The sequence below is a fragment of the Salmo salar genome, chromosome ssa07 (assembly GCF_905237065.1).
Source record: "Salmo salar chromosome ssa07, Ssal_v3.1, whole genome shotgun sequence".
NCBI classification, from domain to species: Eukaryota; Metazoa; Chordata; class Actinopteri; order Salmoniformes; family Salmonidae; genus Salmo; species Salmo salar.
This window is the reverse complement of record NC_059448.1, coordinates 45,479,141-45,494,231: the sequence shown is the minus strand read 5'-3', so window position 1 is coordinate 45,494,231 and position 15,091 is coordinate 45,479,141. Positions and strand designations below refer to the sequence as shown.

General features: G+C 40.6%; 1 protein-coding gene across 3 annotated transcripts in view; it reads right to left on the bottom strand.

Moving 5' to 3' along the window:
- Positions 1–1,314: 1,314 nt before the first annotated feature.
- LOC123743779 (macrophage mannose receptor 1) overlaps positions 1,315–15,091 on the bottom strand; it is a 37,302-nt gene continuing 23,525 nt past the window's right edge. For all 3 annotated transcript variants that reach the window (XM_045722054.1, XM_045722055.1, XM_045722053.1), the window contains 5 exons: positions 13,182–13,347; positions 4,211–4,308; positions 3,601–3,951; positions 1,783–2,113; positions 1,315–1,576 (listed from right to left, as the gene is read on the bottom strand). In XM_045722054.1, coding sequence (XP_045578010.1) covers positions 1,809–2,113; positions 3,601–3,951; positions 4,211–4,308; positions 13,182–13,347 — 920 coding nt within the window. In that variant the 3' untranslated portion in view covers positions 1,315–1,576; positions 1,783–1,808. The remainder of the gene's footprint in view (positions 1,577–1,782; positions 2,114–3,600; positions 3,952–4,210; positions 4,309–13,181; positions 13,348–15,091) is intronic.

Below are 15,091 nucleotides of genomic sequence, written 5' to 3'. Positions count from 1 at the left end.
CACTGGTCCACAGCCAGGGGGCGCTCCACTCAAAGATGGACCGCTCCAGACCAATCCACACCCCCCCACATGGCAGCTCAACATTGGCCAGGAGCTGGGTCAAGTCAGCCTGAACTGTCTGGTTGGTGATGTGCACCAGGTTGGACTTGGAGCCATGACTTTTACAGAACTCCAGAGCATTGATCCAGCTCCTGGACTCGTTGATGTAGTGCAGGTGATCTGCATGGACAAGACAAAAACATGAAATTGCACAAATGTAAATGCAAGTTCATGAACACAAAACCACAAATACACTTATGGTATTATCTACCATTAAAAGCCCAACAATTGTCACTTGTACACCTTTGTACAGATAGGTACAGAATGTAGTTCCATGTCTGACACTCACCAGGATGGAGTGGAGAAGTTGTACTACTGGGTGAGGATGTGGGCTTCCTGTCTGGGGAGGTGGGACACGATGAGGTCAGTTGTCCACTGGAAGTTGAGATTGGTGGTGTTGTGGACTGTCCATTAGTAGTGGTAGGTGGTGAGGTGGTAGACTGTCCATTAGTAGTGGTAGGTGGTGAGGTGGTGGACTGTCCATTAGTAGTGGTAGGTGGTGAGGTGGTGGACTGTCCATTAGTAGTGGTAGGTGGTGAGGTGGTGGACTGTCCATTAGTAGTGGTAGGTGGTGAGGTGGTGGACTGTCCATTAGTAGTGGTAGGTGGTGGTGTGGTGGACTGTCCATTAGTAGTGGTAGGTGGTGAGGTGATGGACTGTCCATTAGTAGTGGCAGGTGGTGAGGTGGTGGACTGTCCATTAGAAGTGGTAGGTGGTGAGGTGCTGGACTGTCCATTAGTAGTGGTAGGGGGTGAGGTGATGGACTGTCCATTAGTAGAAGTAGGTGGTGATGTGATGGACTGTCCATTAGTAGTGGTGGGTGGTGAGGTGATGGACTGTCCATTAGTAGTGGTAGGTGGTGAGGTGGTGGACTGTACATTAGTGGTAGGTCGTGAGGTGATGGACTGTCCATTAGTAGTGGTAGGTCGTGAGGTGATGGACTTTCCATTAGTTGTGGTAGGTGGTGAGGTGATGGACTGTCCGTTAGTAGTGGTAGGTGGTGAGGTGGTGGACTGTCCATTAGTAGTGGTAGTTGGTGAGGTGGTGGACTGTCCATTAGTAGTGGTAGGTGGTGAGGTGGTGGACTGTCCATTAGTAGTGGTAGGTGGTGAGGTGGTGGGCTGTCCATTAGTAGTGGTGGGTGTTGCGGTGCTGGACTTTCCATTAGTGGTGGTAGTTGGTGAGGTGATGGACTGTCCATTAGTAGTGGTAGGTGTTGAGGTGGTGGACTGTACATTAGTGGTAGGTCGTGAGGTGGTAGACTGTCCATTAGTAGTGGTAGGTGGTGAGGTGGTGGACTGTCCATTAGTAGTGGTGGGTGTTAAGGTGGTGGACTGTTCAGTAGTTTTAGTAGGTAGTAAAGTGGGAGGTGTTGTGGTGGATGTCTTGATAGAGGGAGGTCCAGTTGAAGTATGGCTGGTGGTTTTAGGGGTAACAGGAGTGGTCAAATCCCCAGTGGTGTTAAGTGGACGTTCATCTGTCAGAATGAAGTAGAATACATATACATTTAGGCACATTTTTATAATTGATAGAAAAACAAAGTAGGCCTACTCTATATAAAATGTCATCATATTAAAACATATATTAGGATTTTCTTGGTGTAGATTATGTACAATTTAGTCATTGATTATGACTGACTGAAAACGCTTCAGTTTAATAACAGTCTCACGTGGTTCAACTTACCTCCATAGCAAAGGAAAGCACTTTGACTAGAGCAATCTTTTGGTGTCCATTTTCTGTCTGAGTCCAGCTGTACAGTTTCCATCTCCCGTGTTATTTTTCCATTGATGAAATGGTTCTCCATTTGACCACTTCCATAGTTTGTCGTTCTTCTCAAGTCCAATCCAGGTGTTCCCTGTAGTCACCTCATCAAAGGCTTCCTGTTCTTTCTGGTTACAGATACTCGCCAGTTCTCTGCCGTTTATTTTCTTGCAGTCTGTCTCAGCATCCTGCTGAGTCTTTGGCTCAGGCATCAGCTCATACATCTTCTCTGCTGTTCCATTACCAGGTTGAACTTATAGGAGGGAAGGTGAAAACTGACACATCAGATTTCATGAGACAGTTAATGACTTTGCACAATAAGAAATAAACCTGGAAGTTACAGGTGATGAACTAATGAATAAAGTGCTTTGAGATCTGATGTCATGACTTGCCCTTTGGGTGAGGATCATATACACCTAAATGAGATAATTGTTTTTCATGTGAAGTCTGAACCAAGTCAGTGGCCACGCCCACGTGAGCACAGACGTTATGACAAAAGGAGGGAACGCCCTTTTTGCCTACATTTACATAAAACCAAGCAGGCGGAGGGTGTGAACCAGACATCACGAATGGTTAAGAAATCTACAAAACTAAAGACTAGAGAACGTGCGTCCCCACACTGAAATGGTTACCATTCTATAGGCCAGCGAGACCGACAACGTGAGCTGAAAGGTACGGAATTACTAGAAACTCTGAAACTTTCTCGAGTGAAGAAGATGAAGACTTCAAAGGAACATTCAGTCTGCAGCTGTTTAATAAGTACTTTAGTCTAGTAACCTCAACTGAGTATCACTGGGTGGTACTCTGAAAGATTCATTCTAAAGAACATTTCCCTATCAAACGACCATTGGTACGTCTGACGTAGACATTATAACAGAGCTACAACGACTAAAGACTTTGATCTCTGGTGGACAAACCAGAGACTTTCTGTCGAATTACTCCCCAGACGGATCGAGTGTTTTCAATAGAGAGACAGCAAACACATACACATGTAAATATGTACATTGCAATTCTTTCGAATGAGCAGCCGTTCATGTGCAAAGTATTCACATTTCCAGGAGCATAGTTCTCAGCTGTATGTATGTAGTGGGTCCATTCTGTCTTTCCCTCTCTTTATCTGTCCCCACCCCTTTCCATTGTCTACCAAGCCGTCATATCGGGTTTAGTCCACTAGGGACTTTTCATTGAATTATGTAGTAATCAATGTGTAAGCTATTCTGTTTGTGTGTTTATGTAATTCTGTGTGATTAGTTAGTTAGTTAGTAAATAAATAATTAAGCCAATTTGTATATCGCTGATTCATCATTTTATGCTAGGGTTCGTGCAGATATCCAAGGATTTTGCGACATTCAGAATGAGACTGATAGAAGGTAAATAACAATTCATTAATTGACTGTGACTGATGTAAGAGATGTTTATATCTTTAGAGTTTAGTCAGGAGATAGTAACTCGTTAAATAACTTTTCCATGGTGCCACAGATTACTAGTTAATTAATTGTTACATGAGTAATTTAATCACGTAATAATTTAACGTGGTATGTAATTATTTTTATAAAATAACAGTTAATCACATTAATGATAGTCAAGACATGACACTGATTAGATGAAGAATACAGTATTAGAGTAGGTGTTGTGCAATTAATCAAACCCATTTGTTCAATGACAATTTAGATTTTCCATTGATGAAAGAGTGAGTGAGTTAAAGAAAGACAGTGGGTTAGTCAGTGAGTCAGTCCTTACCTCGTTGACACATGTATTGATATTCAGCTGTACACCCTACTGTCATCCATTGAGATGAATAAGAAATGGTGCAGTCATGATTGTTCTGGCCACCATAGCCCGTTTTCCAGTTAAAGAACATGAAGTCCTCCCCATCAGACCACCTCCACATTTCATCTGGATTAGGTTTATCTCTATGGAGCCCAATCCATACACCACCATTGAAATGACTCAGAGTGGATTGAACTTCCTTCCAATCCTGTTCTGTGTGTATGATGGACAGGTTTGTGTAGTGCTGTCTGCAATACACTTGTGATTCAGTCCAGTTTTTCATTTCAAGGACAAGGTTGTACTTTTTGGTTGAATACGTGACTGTTTGAAATACAGAGAAAATGTTTATTAGATTGCTTGTTGTGTTGAGTGGCAAATATGACCATCTTTATGTTCCACCATCTTTAGCTTCCACCATCTTTAGCTTCCACTATCTTGTACTGTATAGTATTCTATAGACTACAGTAAATGAACTTCACACATCATTGGTCTGTAAAGGTATATTGAGAAACACCCGTTGACTAGATATTCAATGGCCAAAACAAATGATGAATCCAATAATTTCATTGTATGTACTGACCTTTATCATTGCAGTGTCTCAGAGAGTAGCCTGAGGTTGCATGTTCGAGGGGTTGTACTGTAATTTTACCAGTTGAGGCCATCAGTAAACACTTGTTTCTGTGGAATAAATATCACAACGTATGTGGTAGTAGTTATCAGAATAGTGCTGGTTTAAAAATTATATTGCTCCCTGTCGTGTCGTGACTTTGATTAATGTGATGACTGTTATTTATCGAATCAACTAACTATGTCTGATTGTTACCCGATTTAAATGAATCATGTAACAATTAACTCATTAGGAATTTGCGGCGCCACGGAAGAAGTTGTTTAATGAGTTACCACCTCCCGAATTAAACTCAAGATATATCGATAACAGTCATTTATTAATCATTACCTCTGTCATGACTCTCTCTCCTTGGTAAGGATCAAAGGTGCCAGATCAGCTTGGCAAATGGCTGACAGATAGCCAGACCCCCCCCCCACACCCGATTATAAATAGTTTGCAGAAAAGGACTCCTTTTGGTCTCTAGTATTGGAAGGCTGAAATATCCTTTGATACTGAGAGACTCCTGCCGCCAAAACTTTTTATTTTAGTAAACATTAGAACATTATTCCTGACATCCAAATGTTTGGAGTGGTTAGTGAGGATCTAAAGAATAATCATGTCATATTGTTTATTATTTTGTGATGTCATTAAGGATGATATAACTAAATAACTGTACCTCTGAAAGTGTACACGTTCTATGTATCAAGTTTACATCTAAATGTTGTAGAAAATATATGATTAAGTATGAGAGTACTTTTGTGAAGATAGCAATGGGATTTCATTCTTCTAATGAGAATTATTTTATATAAACTTTTGCTCAGTCAGTAACCACAACCAAGTGAACACAGTCATTGTGTCGGCGTCATGGAACGCCTCCTTTTTACCCAAGGATAAAAGCCTTGGTAAGGAAATGTACACTATACCAAGCAGACGGACGGTGAGCCGGACATTACGAATGGTTGAAACTACCAGACCAGAAAGCGTGGATCGGTGGCTACACATTGAAATGGTAAGAAACTCTCAACACGAGTGAGGAAGATAAAGACTAGGCCGGAACATTTGACAGTCTGCAGCTGTGCATGTAAAAGACACGCGGTGGGAAGGAAGAATCCCATCTCAGACAACCGTTGGTGCATCTGAAGGGTATTTTCTAACAAACACTTCCCTACCAGAGAAGCTCTACAACTAAGAAGGACATTGTGACCTCTGGTGGACAACCAGATCCTTACATCGAGCCACTCCCCATAGACAGATCGATTGGTTTCAACAGAGAGACGACAGAGAAAGACATCTACGCGTAAATATATACATTGCATTTTTTATCTGAATGAGCGGTGGTTCATGTGCAAACTATTACTAGTCCTATGAGAGTAGCATCCAAATATATCCCTCTCTTTACCTACCCCTCCCTCTCCACATGTGTAACAAGCCATCATATCTTGTCAGTCCACTAGGGACTTTTATCTCATGTAAGTGTGTATGTGTATCCTGTGTTATTATTTAGTTAGTAAATAAATGATTAAATCAATTTGTGTAGTACTGAATATTCAGGAAGGCTGGGGTTCTTGTGGATCCAAGGATTATGCAACATTCAGAATGAGACTGATATGAGGTAATGACTAATAAGTGGCTGTTATCGATATATAATTTATATATATCTTCGAGTTTAATTCAGGAGATGGTAACTCGTTAAAAAACTTATTCCGTGGTGCCCCAAATTCCTAATGAGTTAATTCTAACATGATTAATTAAATCGGGTAACAATTTAAGATCGTTTGTTGATTCGATAAATAACAGTCATCACAATAATGATTGTCACGTCACGACACCTCATATTTGTCTCATTCTGAACGTCGCAAACTTCTTGAATCCACAAGAACCCCAGCCTTTTCTGATAATTCAATTCTCCACAAATTGATTTAATTATTTATTTACAGACTATAAATAATAACACAGAATACACATGCACACTTACATGAGACAAAATTCCCTAGTGGACTGACAAGATATGATAGCTTATTACACAGAGATGGAAAATGGGTTGGGGCAAACAGAGAGATAGGGAGAAAGGGACATGTATCGTACATTTGGTAACTACCCTCACAGTAACCATATATAGCTGAAGTCGGAAGTTTACATACACTTAGATTGGAGTCATTAACCTCTTGACGGTCGCCTAGGATAGGGGGCGCTACAGCGATTTTTGAAAAAGAATTGTGCCCATTTTAACCTGTTGGGGATAGGGGGCAGTATTTGCACGGCTGGATAAAAAACATACCCAATTTAATCTGGTTACTACTCCTGCCCAGTAACTAGAATATGCATATAATTATTGGCTTTGGACAGAAAACACCCTAAAGTTTCTAAAACTGTTTGAATGGTGTCTGTGAGTATAACAGAACTCATATGGCAGGCAAAAACCTAAGATTCCTTACAGGAAGTGGCCTGTCTGTCAAGTTCTTGTTCTTCTTGGCTCTGTTTATTGAAAACTGAGGATCTTTGCTGTAACGTGACACTTCCTACGGCTCCCATAGGCTCTCAGAACCCGGGAAAAAGCTGAATGATGTAATTCCAGCCTCTGGCTGAAAAACATTAGCGCGTTTGGATAGTGGCCGGTCAGAGTACTATGAGACTCAGGCGCGTGCACGAGGGGATCCCATGTTTTTACTTTCTCTCTCTTTGAACGTAAACACGCTTTCCCGGTCGGAATATTATCGCTTTTTTACGAGAAAAATTGCATAAAATTGATTTTAAACAGCGGTTGACATGCTTCGAAGTACGGTAATGGAATATTTAGAATTTTTTTGTCACGAAATGCGTCGTGCGCGTCACCCTTCTTTACCATTCGGATAGTGTCTTGAACGCACAAACAAAACAGAGGATATTTGAACATAACTATGGATTATTTTGAACCAAACCAACATTTGTTATTGAAGTAGAAGTCCTGGGAGTGAATTCTGATGAAGAACAGCAAAGGTAATAACATTTTTCTTATTACTTTGGTCAGGGCTAAACTTGGTGGGTGTCTAAATAGCTAGCCCTGTGATGCCGGGCTATCTACTCAGAATATTGCAAAATGTGCTTTCACCGAAAAGCTATTTTAAAATCAGACATAGCGAGTGCATAGAGGAGTTCTGTATCTATAATTCTTAAAATAATTGTTATGTTTTTTGTGAACGTTTATCGTGAGTAATTTAGTAAATTCACCGGAAGTTTGCGGGGGGTATGCTAGTTCTGAACGTCACATGCTAATGTAAAAAGATGGTTTTTGATATAAATATGAACTTGATTGAACAAAACATGCATGTATTGTATAACATAATGTCCTAGGGTTGTCACCTAATGAAGATCATCAAAGGTTAGTGCTGCATTTAGCTGTGGTTTGGGTTTATGTGACATTATATGCTAGCTTGAAAAAAGGGTGTCTGATTATTTCTGGCTGGGTACTCTGCTGACATAATCTAATGTTTTGCTTTCGTTGTAAAGCCTTTTTGAAATCGGACAATGTGGTTAGATTAACGAGAGTCTTGTCTTTAAAATGGTGTAAAATAGTCATATGTTTGAGAAATTGAAGTAATAGCATTTCTAAGGTATTTGAATAACGCGCCACGGGATTCAACTGGCTGTTGAGTAGGTGGGACGATTTCGTCCCACCGACCCTAGAGAGGTTAACCTGTTAGGGCTAGGGGGCAGCATTTGCACGTCTGGATAAAAAAAATGTACCCGATTTAATCTGGTTACTAATCCTACCCAGTAACTAGAATATGCATATACTTATTATATATGGATAGAAAACACTCTAAAGTTTCTAAAACTGTTTGAATGGTGTCTGTGAGTATAACAGAACTCATTTGGCAGGCAAAACCCTGAGACATTTTCTGACAGGAAGTGGATACCTGATGTGTTGTATTGACTTTAAACCTATCCCATTGAAAAACACAGGGGTTTAGGAATATTTTGGCACTTCCTATTGCTTCCACTAGATGTCACCAGCCTTTACAAAGTGTTTTGAGTCTTCTGGAGGGAGATCTGACCGAACAAGAGCCATGGAACGATGATGTCCCATTAGACACCTGGCGCGCGAGTTCATGTTGTGTACCCTCGTTCCAATACGTTATAAAAGAGTATGCATTCGTCCACCTTGAATATTATTCATGTTCTGGTTAAAAAGGCCCTAATGATTTATGCTATACAACGTTTGACATGTTTGAACGAACGGAAATATATTTTTTCCCCTCGTTCATGACGAGAAGTCCGGCTGGCTTACATCATGTGCTAACGAGACGGAGATTTTTGGACATAAATGATGAGCTTTTTTGAACAAAACTACATTCGTTATGGACCTGTGATACCTGGAAGTGACATCTGATGAAGAGAATCAAAGGTAATGGATTATTTACATAGTATTTTCGATTTTAGATCTCCCCAACATGACGTCTAGTCTGTATCGCAACGCGTATTTTTCTGGGCGCAGTGCTCAGATTATTGCAAAGTGTGATTTCCAAGAGATGTAAATCTATAATTCTTTAAATGACAATATAATATTTTACCAATGTTTTCTAATTTTAATTATTTAATTTGTGACGCTGACTTGACTGCCGGTTATTGGAGGGAAACGATTTCCTCAACATCAATGCCATAGTAAAACGCTGTTTTTGGATATAAATATGAACTTGATAGAACTAAAAATGCATGCATTGTCTAACATAATGTCCTAGGAGTGTCATCTGATGGAGATTGTAAAAGGTTAGTGCATCATTTTAGCTGGTTTTATGGTTTTGGTGACCCTGTCTTTGACTTGACAAAACATTACACACAACTCTTGTAAATGTACTGTCCTAACATACTCTAAATTTATGCTTTCGCCGTAAAACCTTTTTGAAATCGTAAAACGTGGTTAGATTAAGGAGATGTTTATCTTTCAAAGGGTGTAAAATAGTTGTATGTTTGAAAAATTTGAATTTTGACATTTATTTGGATTCAAATTTGCCGCTCTTGAAATGCACCTGCTGTTGATGGAGTGCACCACGGGTGGCACGCTAGCGTCCCACCTAGCCCATAGAGGTTAAACGGCCTCCTACTCAAACTCAGAAGCTAGGATATGCATATAATTAATACTTGTGGATAGAAAACACCCTAAAGTTTCTAAAACTGTTTGAATGGTGTCTGTGAGTATAACAGAACTCATATGGCAGTCAAAACCCTGAGACAGATCGTAACAGGATGTGGAATTCTGAATTGCGGACTCAACTTCATCACTATGCCTATAAATCACACCGTGAGCTATGGTTCATTGAGCACTTCCTATTGCTTCCACTAGATGTCCCCAGTCTTTACAAAGTGGTTTGAGCCTTCTACTGTGAAAACTGACAGAATGAGAGTCTGTGGAACGTGGTCACATGGGGAGGGCCATCACCATTATGACGCCGGCGCCCCTGGCTACCCTCCCCTTTCGAAACGTTTAGAAAGACAATGCAACCGTCCCCCTTGAATATTATTGGAGCTCTGGTTGAAAAAGGCCGTAAAGATTTATGTTATACAACGTTTGACATGTTTGAACGAACTTAAGTATATTTTTTTCCATTTTGGTAAGAGAGGAGTCCTGCGGATGACGGTACTTTTGGTGCAGCCTTCAGAACGCGCTAACAACAACAAGCTATTGGGACATAAATGATTAACTTTTTCGAACGAAAATACATTTGTTGTGGACCTGGGATTCATGGAAGTGCCTTCTGATGAAGATAATCAAAGGTAAGGGATTATTGACAATAGTATACAAGAGTAGATTTGATATGCGATTGTTCCCAGATGGCGCTGACCTGTAACGGTAGCCTATTTTTCTGAGTATCGCATCCCCTTTTATCGCAAAGTGTGATTACTCAGTAAAGTTATTTTTAAATCTGGCATTGCAGGTGCTTTCAAGAGATGTTAATCTATAAATCTTAGAATGACAATAGTACATTTTAAAAATGTTTTCGAATAGTAATTTAGTAAATTGTAGCGCTGTTTCACCGGATGCATTTGAGGGAAAATAGTTAGTCAACGTTACGCGCCGATGTAAAATGCTGTTTTTATATATAAATATGAACTTTATCGAACAAAAGAATGCATGTATTGTGTAACATGATGTCCTAGGAGTGTCATCTGATGAAGATTGTCAAAGGTTAGTGCTGCATTTAGCTGTTTTTTGGTTATTTGTGATGGATGTGGTTGGTTGGAAAATGGCTATGTGGCTACTTTTACGATATAATCTAATGTTTTGCTTTTGCTGTAAAGCCTTTTTGAAATCGGACAACGTGGTTCGATTCAGGAGAGGTGTATCTATAAAACGATATAAAATAGTCCTATATTTGAAGAAAAAAAAATATTCAATTCTGTTAAGAATATGGCGATAGGATTTTTCGCTGGATGTTGATCCCGCATACGGGACGAGCCCGTCCAGAGGTTAAAACTCCTTTTTCAACCACTCCACAAATTTCTTGTTTACAAACTATAGTTTTGGCAAGTTGGTTAGGACATCTACTTTGTGCATGACACAAGTAATATTTCCAACAATTGTTTACAGACAGATTATTTCACTTATAATTCATTGTATCACAATTCCAGTGGGTCAGAAGTTTACATACACTAAGTTGACTGTGCCTTTAAACAGCTTGGAAAATTCCATAAAATTATGTCATGGCTTTAGAAGCTTCTGATAGGCTATCTGACATCATTTGAGTCAATTGGAGGTGTACCTGTGGATGTATTTCAAGGCCTACCTTCAAACTCAGTGCCTCTTTGCTTGATATCATGGGAAAATCAAAGAGATCAGCCAAGACCTCACAAAAGAAATTGGAGACCTCCACAAGTCTGGCTCATCCTTGGGAGCAATTTCCAAACGCCTGAAGGTACCACATTCATCTGTACAAACAATAGTACGCAAGTATAAACACCATGGGATCACGCAGCCGTCATACCGCTCAGGAAGAAGACGTGTTCTGTCTCCTAGAGATGAACATACTTTGGTGCAAATCAATCCCAGAACAACAGCAAAGGACCTTGTGAAGATGCTGGAGGAAACAGGTACAAAAGTATTTATATCCACAGTAAAATGAGTCCTATATCGACACAACCTGAAAGGCCGCTCAGCAAGGAAGAAGCCGCTGCTCCAAACCGCCATAAAAAAGCCAGACTACGGTTTGCAACTGCACATAGGGACAAAGATCGTACTTTTTGGAGAAATGTCCTCTGGTCTGATGAAACAAAAATATAACGGTTTGGCCATAATGACCATCATTATGTTTGGAGGAAAGAAAGGGAGGCTTGCAAGCCGAAGAACAACATCCCAACTGTGAAGCACGGGGGTGGTAGCATCATGTTGTGGGGGTGCTTTGCTGCAGGAGGGACTGGTGCACTTCACAAAATAGATGGCATCACGAGGGAGGAAAATTATGTCGATATATTGCAGCAACATCTCAAGACATCAGTCAGGATGTTAAAGCTTGGTGACAAATGGGTCTTCCAAATGGACAAAATGGCTTAAGGACAACAAAGTCAAGGTATTGGAGTGGCCATCACAAATCCCTGACCTCAATCCCATAGAAAATTTGTGGGCTGAAAAAGCAAAAAAACGTGAAACTGAAAAGGTGTGTGCGAGCAAGGAGGCCTACAAACCTGACTCAGTTACACCAGCTCTGTCAGGAGGAATGGGTCAAAATTCACCCATCTAGTTGTGGGATGCTTGTGGGATGCTTGTTTGACCCAAGATAAACAATTTAAAGGCAATGCTACCAAATACTAATTGAGTGTATGTAAACTTCTGACCCACTGGGAATGTGTTGAAAGAAATAAAATCTGAAATTAATCATTCTCTCTACTATTATTCTGACATTTCACATTCTTAAAATAAAGTGGTGATCCTAACTGACCTAAAACAGGGAATTTTTACTAGGATTAAATGTCAGGAATTATGAAAAACTGAGTTTAAATGTATTTGGCTAAGGTGTATGTAAACTTCTGACTTCAACTGTACCTTGCACACGAGCCAACGACCATTTGGGTAAGAAATGCAATGTATTTACGTGTATATGTCTTTATCTCTCGTCTCTCTGTTGAAACCAACCGATCCTTCTATGCGGATTCACTCAATGGGTGTAAGGCTCTGGTTGTCCACCAGAGGTCAGAGTCTTAGTTTTGGTCTTGTAGTAGAATGTTCAAATAGAACAGATACTCCGTGATTGACTGAGATGCGGTTTTCTTCCTTCCCACCTCGTGTCTTTAGTCAAAGTTCTAGATCCCTTTACATGCACAGCTGCAGACTGTCAATGTTTTGGTCTAGTGAGTTTTTCTTCACCTCGTGTTGAGTTTCAGAGTTTCCAACCATTTCAACGTGTAGCCACAGCTTCACGTCTGCTGGGCTACATGTTAATTCTTAGCGAGTCATTTTAAGCACTCTGGCCAAAAAGGACGGTACCATCACACTGACACGCTCTACTGACCTCATTTGGGGCATGGCTTAGTTAATGTGCAAGGGACATGAAAAATATGATCTCGTTAGAAAACTACAATCACATTCCTATCTTAACAAAAAAAGTTTCATTGTTCTTCATACTGTATTAACATCATATTGGATGGAAACTTAACAGCCGAAGGGGGTTTCCTTCCTAAATTACATTATTTGGTTCATAGAGTTTTTAATAACATCACAAAATTAAAAGCAATATGACATGATTGTACTTTAGATCCCCACTGACCATTCTTAACATTCCTATCTTAGAGATAATGTTGAAATATTCACTTTTTTGGAAGTTATAGTTTGGGCGGCAAAAGTTTCCTGGAGGACAAAGGCATTCCTTTGGTTGGTACTGAAGAGCATGAGAGGGTTCTCTGCTGCATAAGATTTATGATTGACGTGAGGTGTCATAAAACCGGCCCAGCCCCAATTATCTTTTTGAGCATGTACCTGTTGTCTATTATGTCTGCCTTTTCCCCAACAAATGTGAAGAACTGGCAGTTGTCTTTGTTGGTGCATTCCTGCCTGCAACGACTTGCATTTTCAGTTTTGAGTGGCTGATACTCAATATTGTTCCCCCGGAAATCCACTCCATACAGTAGGTCCCTCCCACAAGCTGTAACAAAGATGTACTGTTTTTCACCACACAGACCATCAGAAAGGGACACAGGATAAAGCACAACTAGGCACCAGCAAAATTAGTAGTAGTGATGCATAAATTCAACATTCATACAGTGAGGGAAAAAAGTATTTGATCCCCTGCTGATTTTGTACATTTGCCCACTGACAAAGAAATTATCAGTCTATAATTTTAATGGTAGGTTTATTTGAACAGTGAGAGACAGAATAACAACAACAACAACAACAAAAATGTCAAAAATGTTATAAATTGATTTGCATTTTAATGAGGGGAATAAGTATTTGACCCCCTCTCAATCAGAAAGATTTCTGTCTCCCAGGTGTCTTTTATACAGGTAACGATCTGAGATTAGGAGCACACTCTTAAAGGGAGTGCTCCTAATCTCACCTTGTTACCTGTATAAAAGACACCTGTCCACAGAAGCAATCAATCAATCAGATTCCAAACTCTCCACCATGGCCAAGACCAAAGAGCTCTCCAAGGATGTCAGGGACAAGATTGTAGACCTACACAAGGCTGGAATGGGCTACAAGACCATCGCAAAGCAGCTTAGTGAGAAGGTGACAACAGTTGGTGCGATTATTCGCAAATGGAAGAAACACAAAAGAACTGTCAATCTCCCTCGGCCAGGGGCTGCATGCAAGATCTCACCTCGTGGAGTTGCAATGATCATGAGAACGGTGAGGAATCAGCCCAGAACTACACGGGAGGATCTTGTCAATGATCTCAAGGCAGCTGGGACCATAGTCACCAAGAAAACATTGGTAACACACTACACCGTGAAGGACTGAAATCCTGCAGCGCCCGCAAGTTCCCCCTGCTCAAGAAAGCACATATACATGCCCGTCTGAAGTTTGCCAATGAACATCTGAATGATTCAGAGGACAACTGGTGAAAGTGTTGTGGTCAGATGAGACCAAATGGAGCTCTTTGGCATCAACTCAACTCGCCGTGTTTGGAGGAGGAGAAATGCTGCATATGACCCCAAGAGTACCATCCCCACCATCAAACATGGAGGTGGAAACATTATGCTTTGGGGGTGTTTTTCTGCTAAGGGGACAGGACAACTTCACCGCGTCAAAGGAACGATGGACGGGGCCATGTATCGTCAAATCTTGGGTGAGAACCTCCTTCCCTCAGCCAGGGCATTGAAAATGGGTTGTGGATGGGTATTCCAGCATGACAATGACCCAAAACACACGGCCAAGGCAACAAAGGAGTGGCTCAAGAAGAAGCACATTAAGGTCCTGGAGTGGCCTTGCCAGTCTCCAGACCTTAATCCCATCGAAAATCTGTGGAGGGAGCTGAAGGTTCGAGTTGCCAAACGTCAGCCTTGAAACCTTAATGACTTGGAGAAGATCTGCAAAGAGGAGTGGGACAAAATCCCTCCTGAGATGTGGTCAAACCTGGTGGCCAACTACAAGAAACGTCTGAACTCTGTGATTGCCAACAAGGGTTTTGCAACTAAGTACTAAGTCATGATTTGCAGAGGGGTCAAATACTTATTTCCCTCATTAAAATGCAAATCAATTTATAACATTTTTGACATGCGTTTTTCTGGATTTTTTTGTTGTTATTCTGTCTCTCACTGTTCAAATAAACCTACCATTAAAACTATAGACAGATAATTTCTTTGTCAGTGGGCAAACGTAAAAAATCAGCAGGGGATCAAAAACCTTTTCCCCCACTGAACATGGAGAAGACTTTTAACCCTTCATGT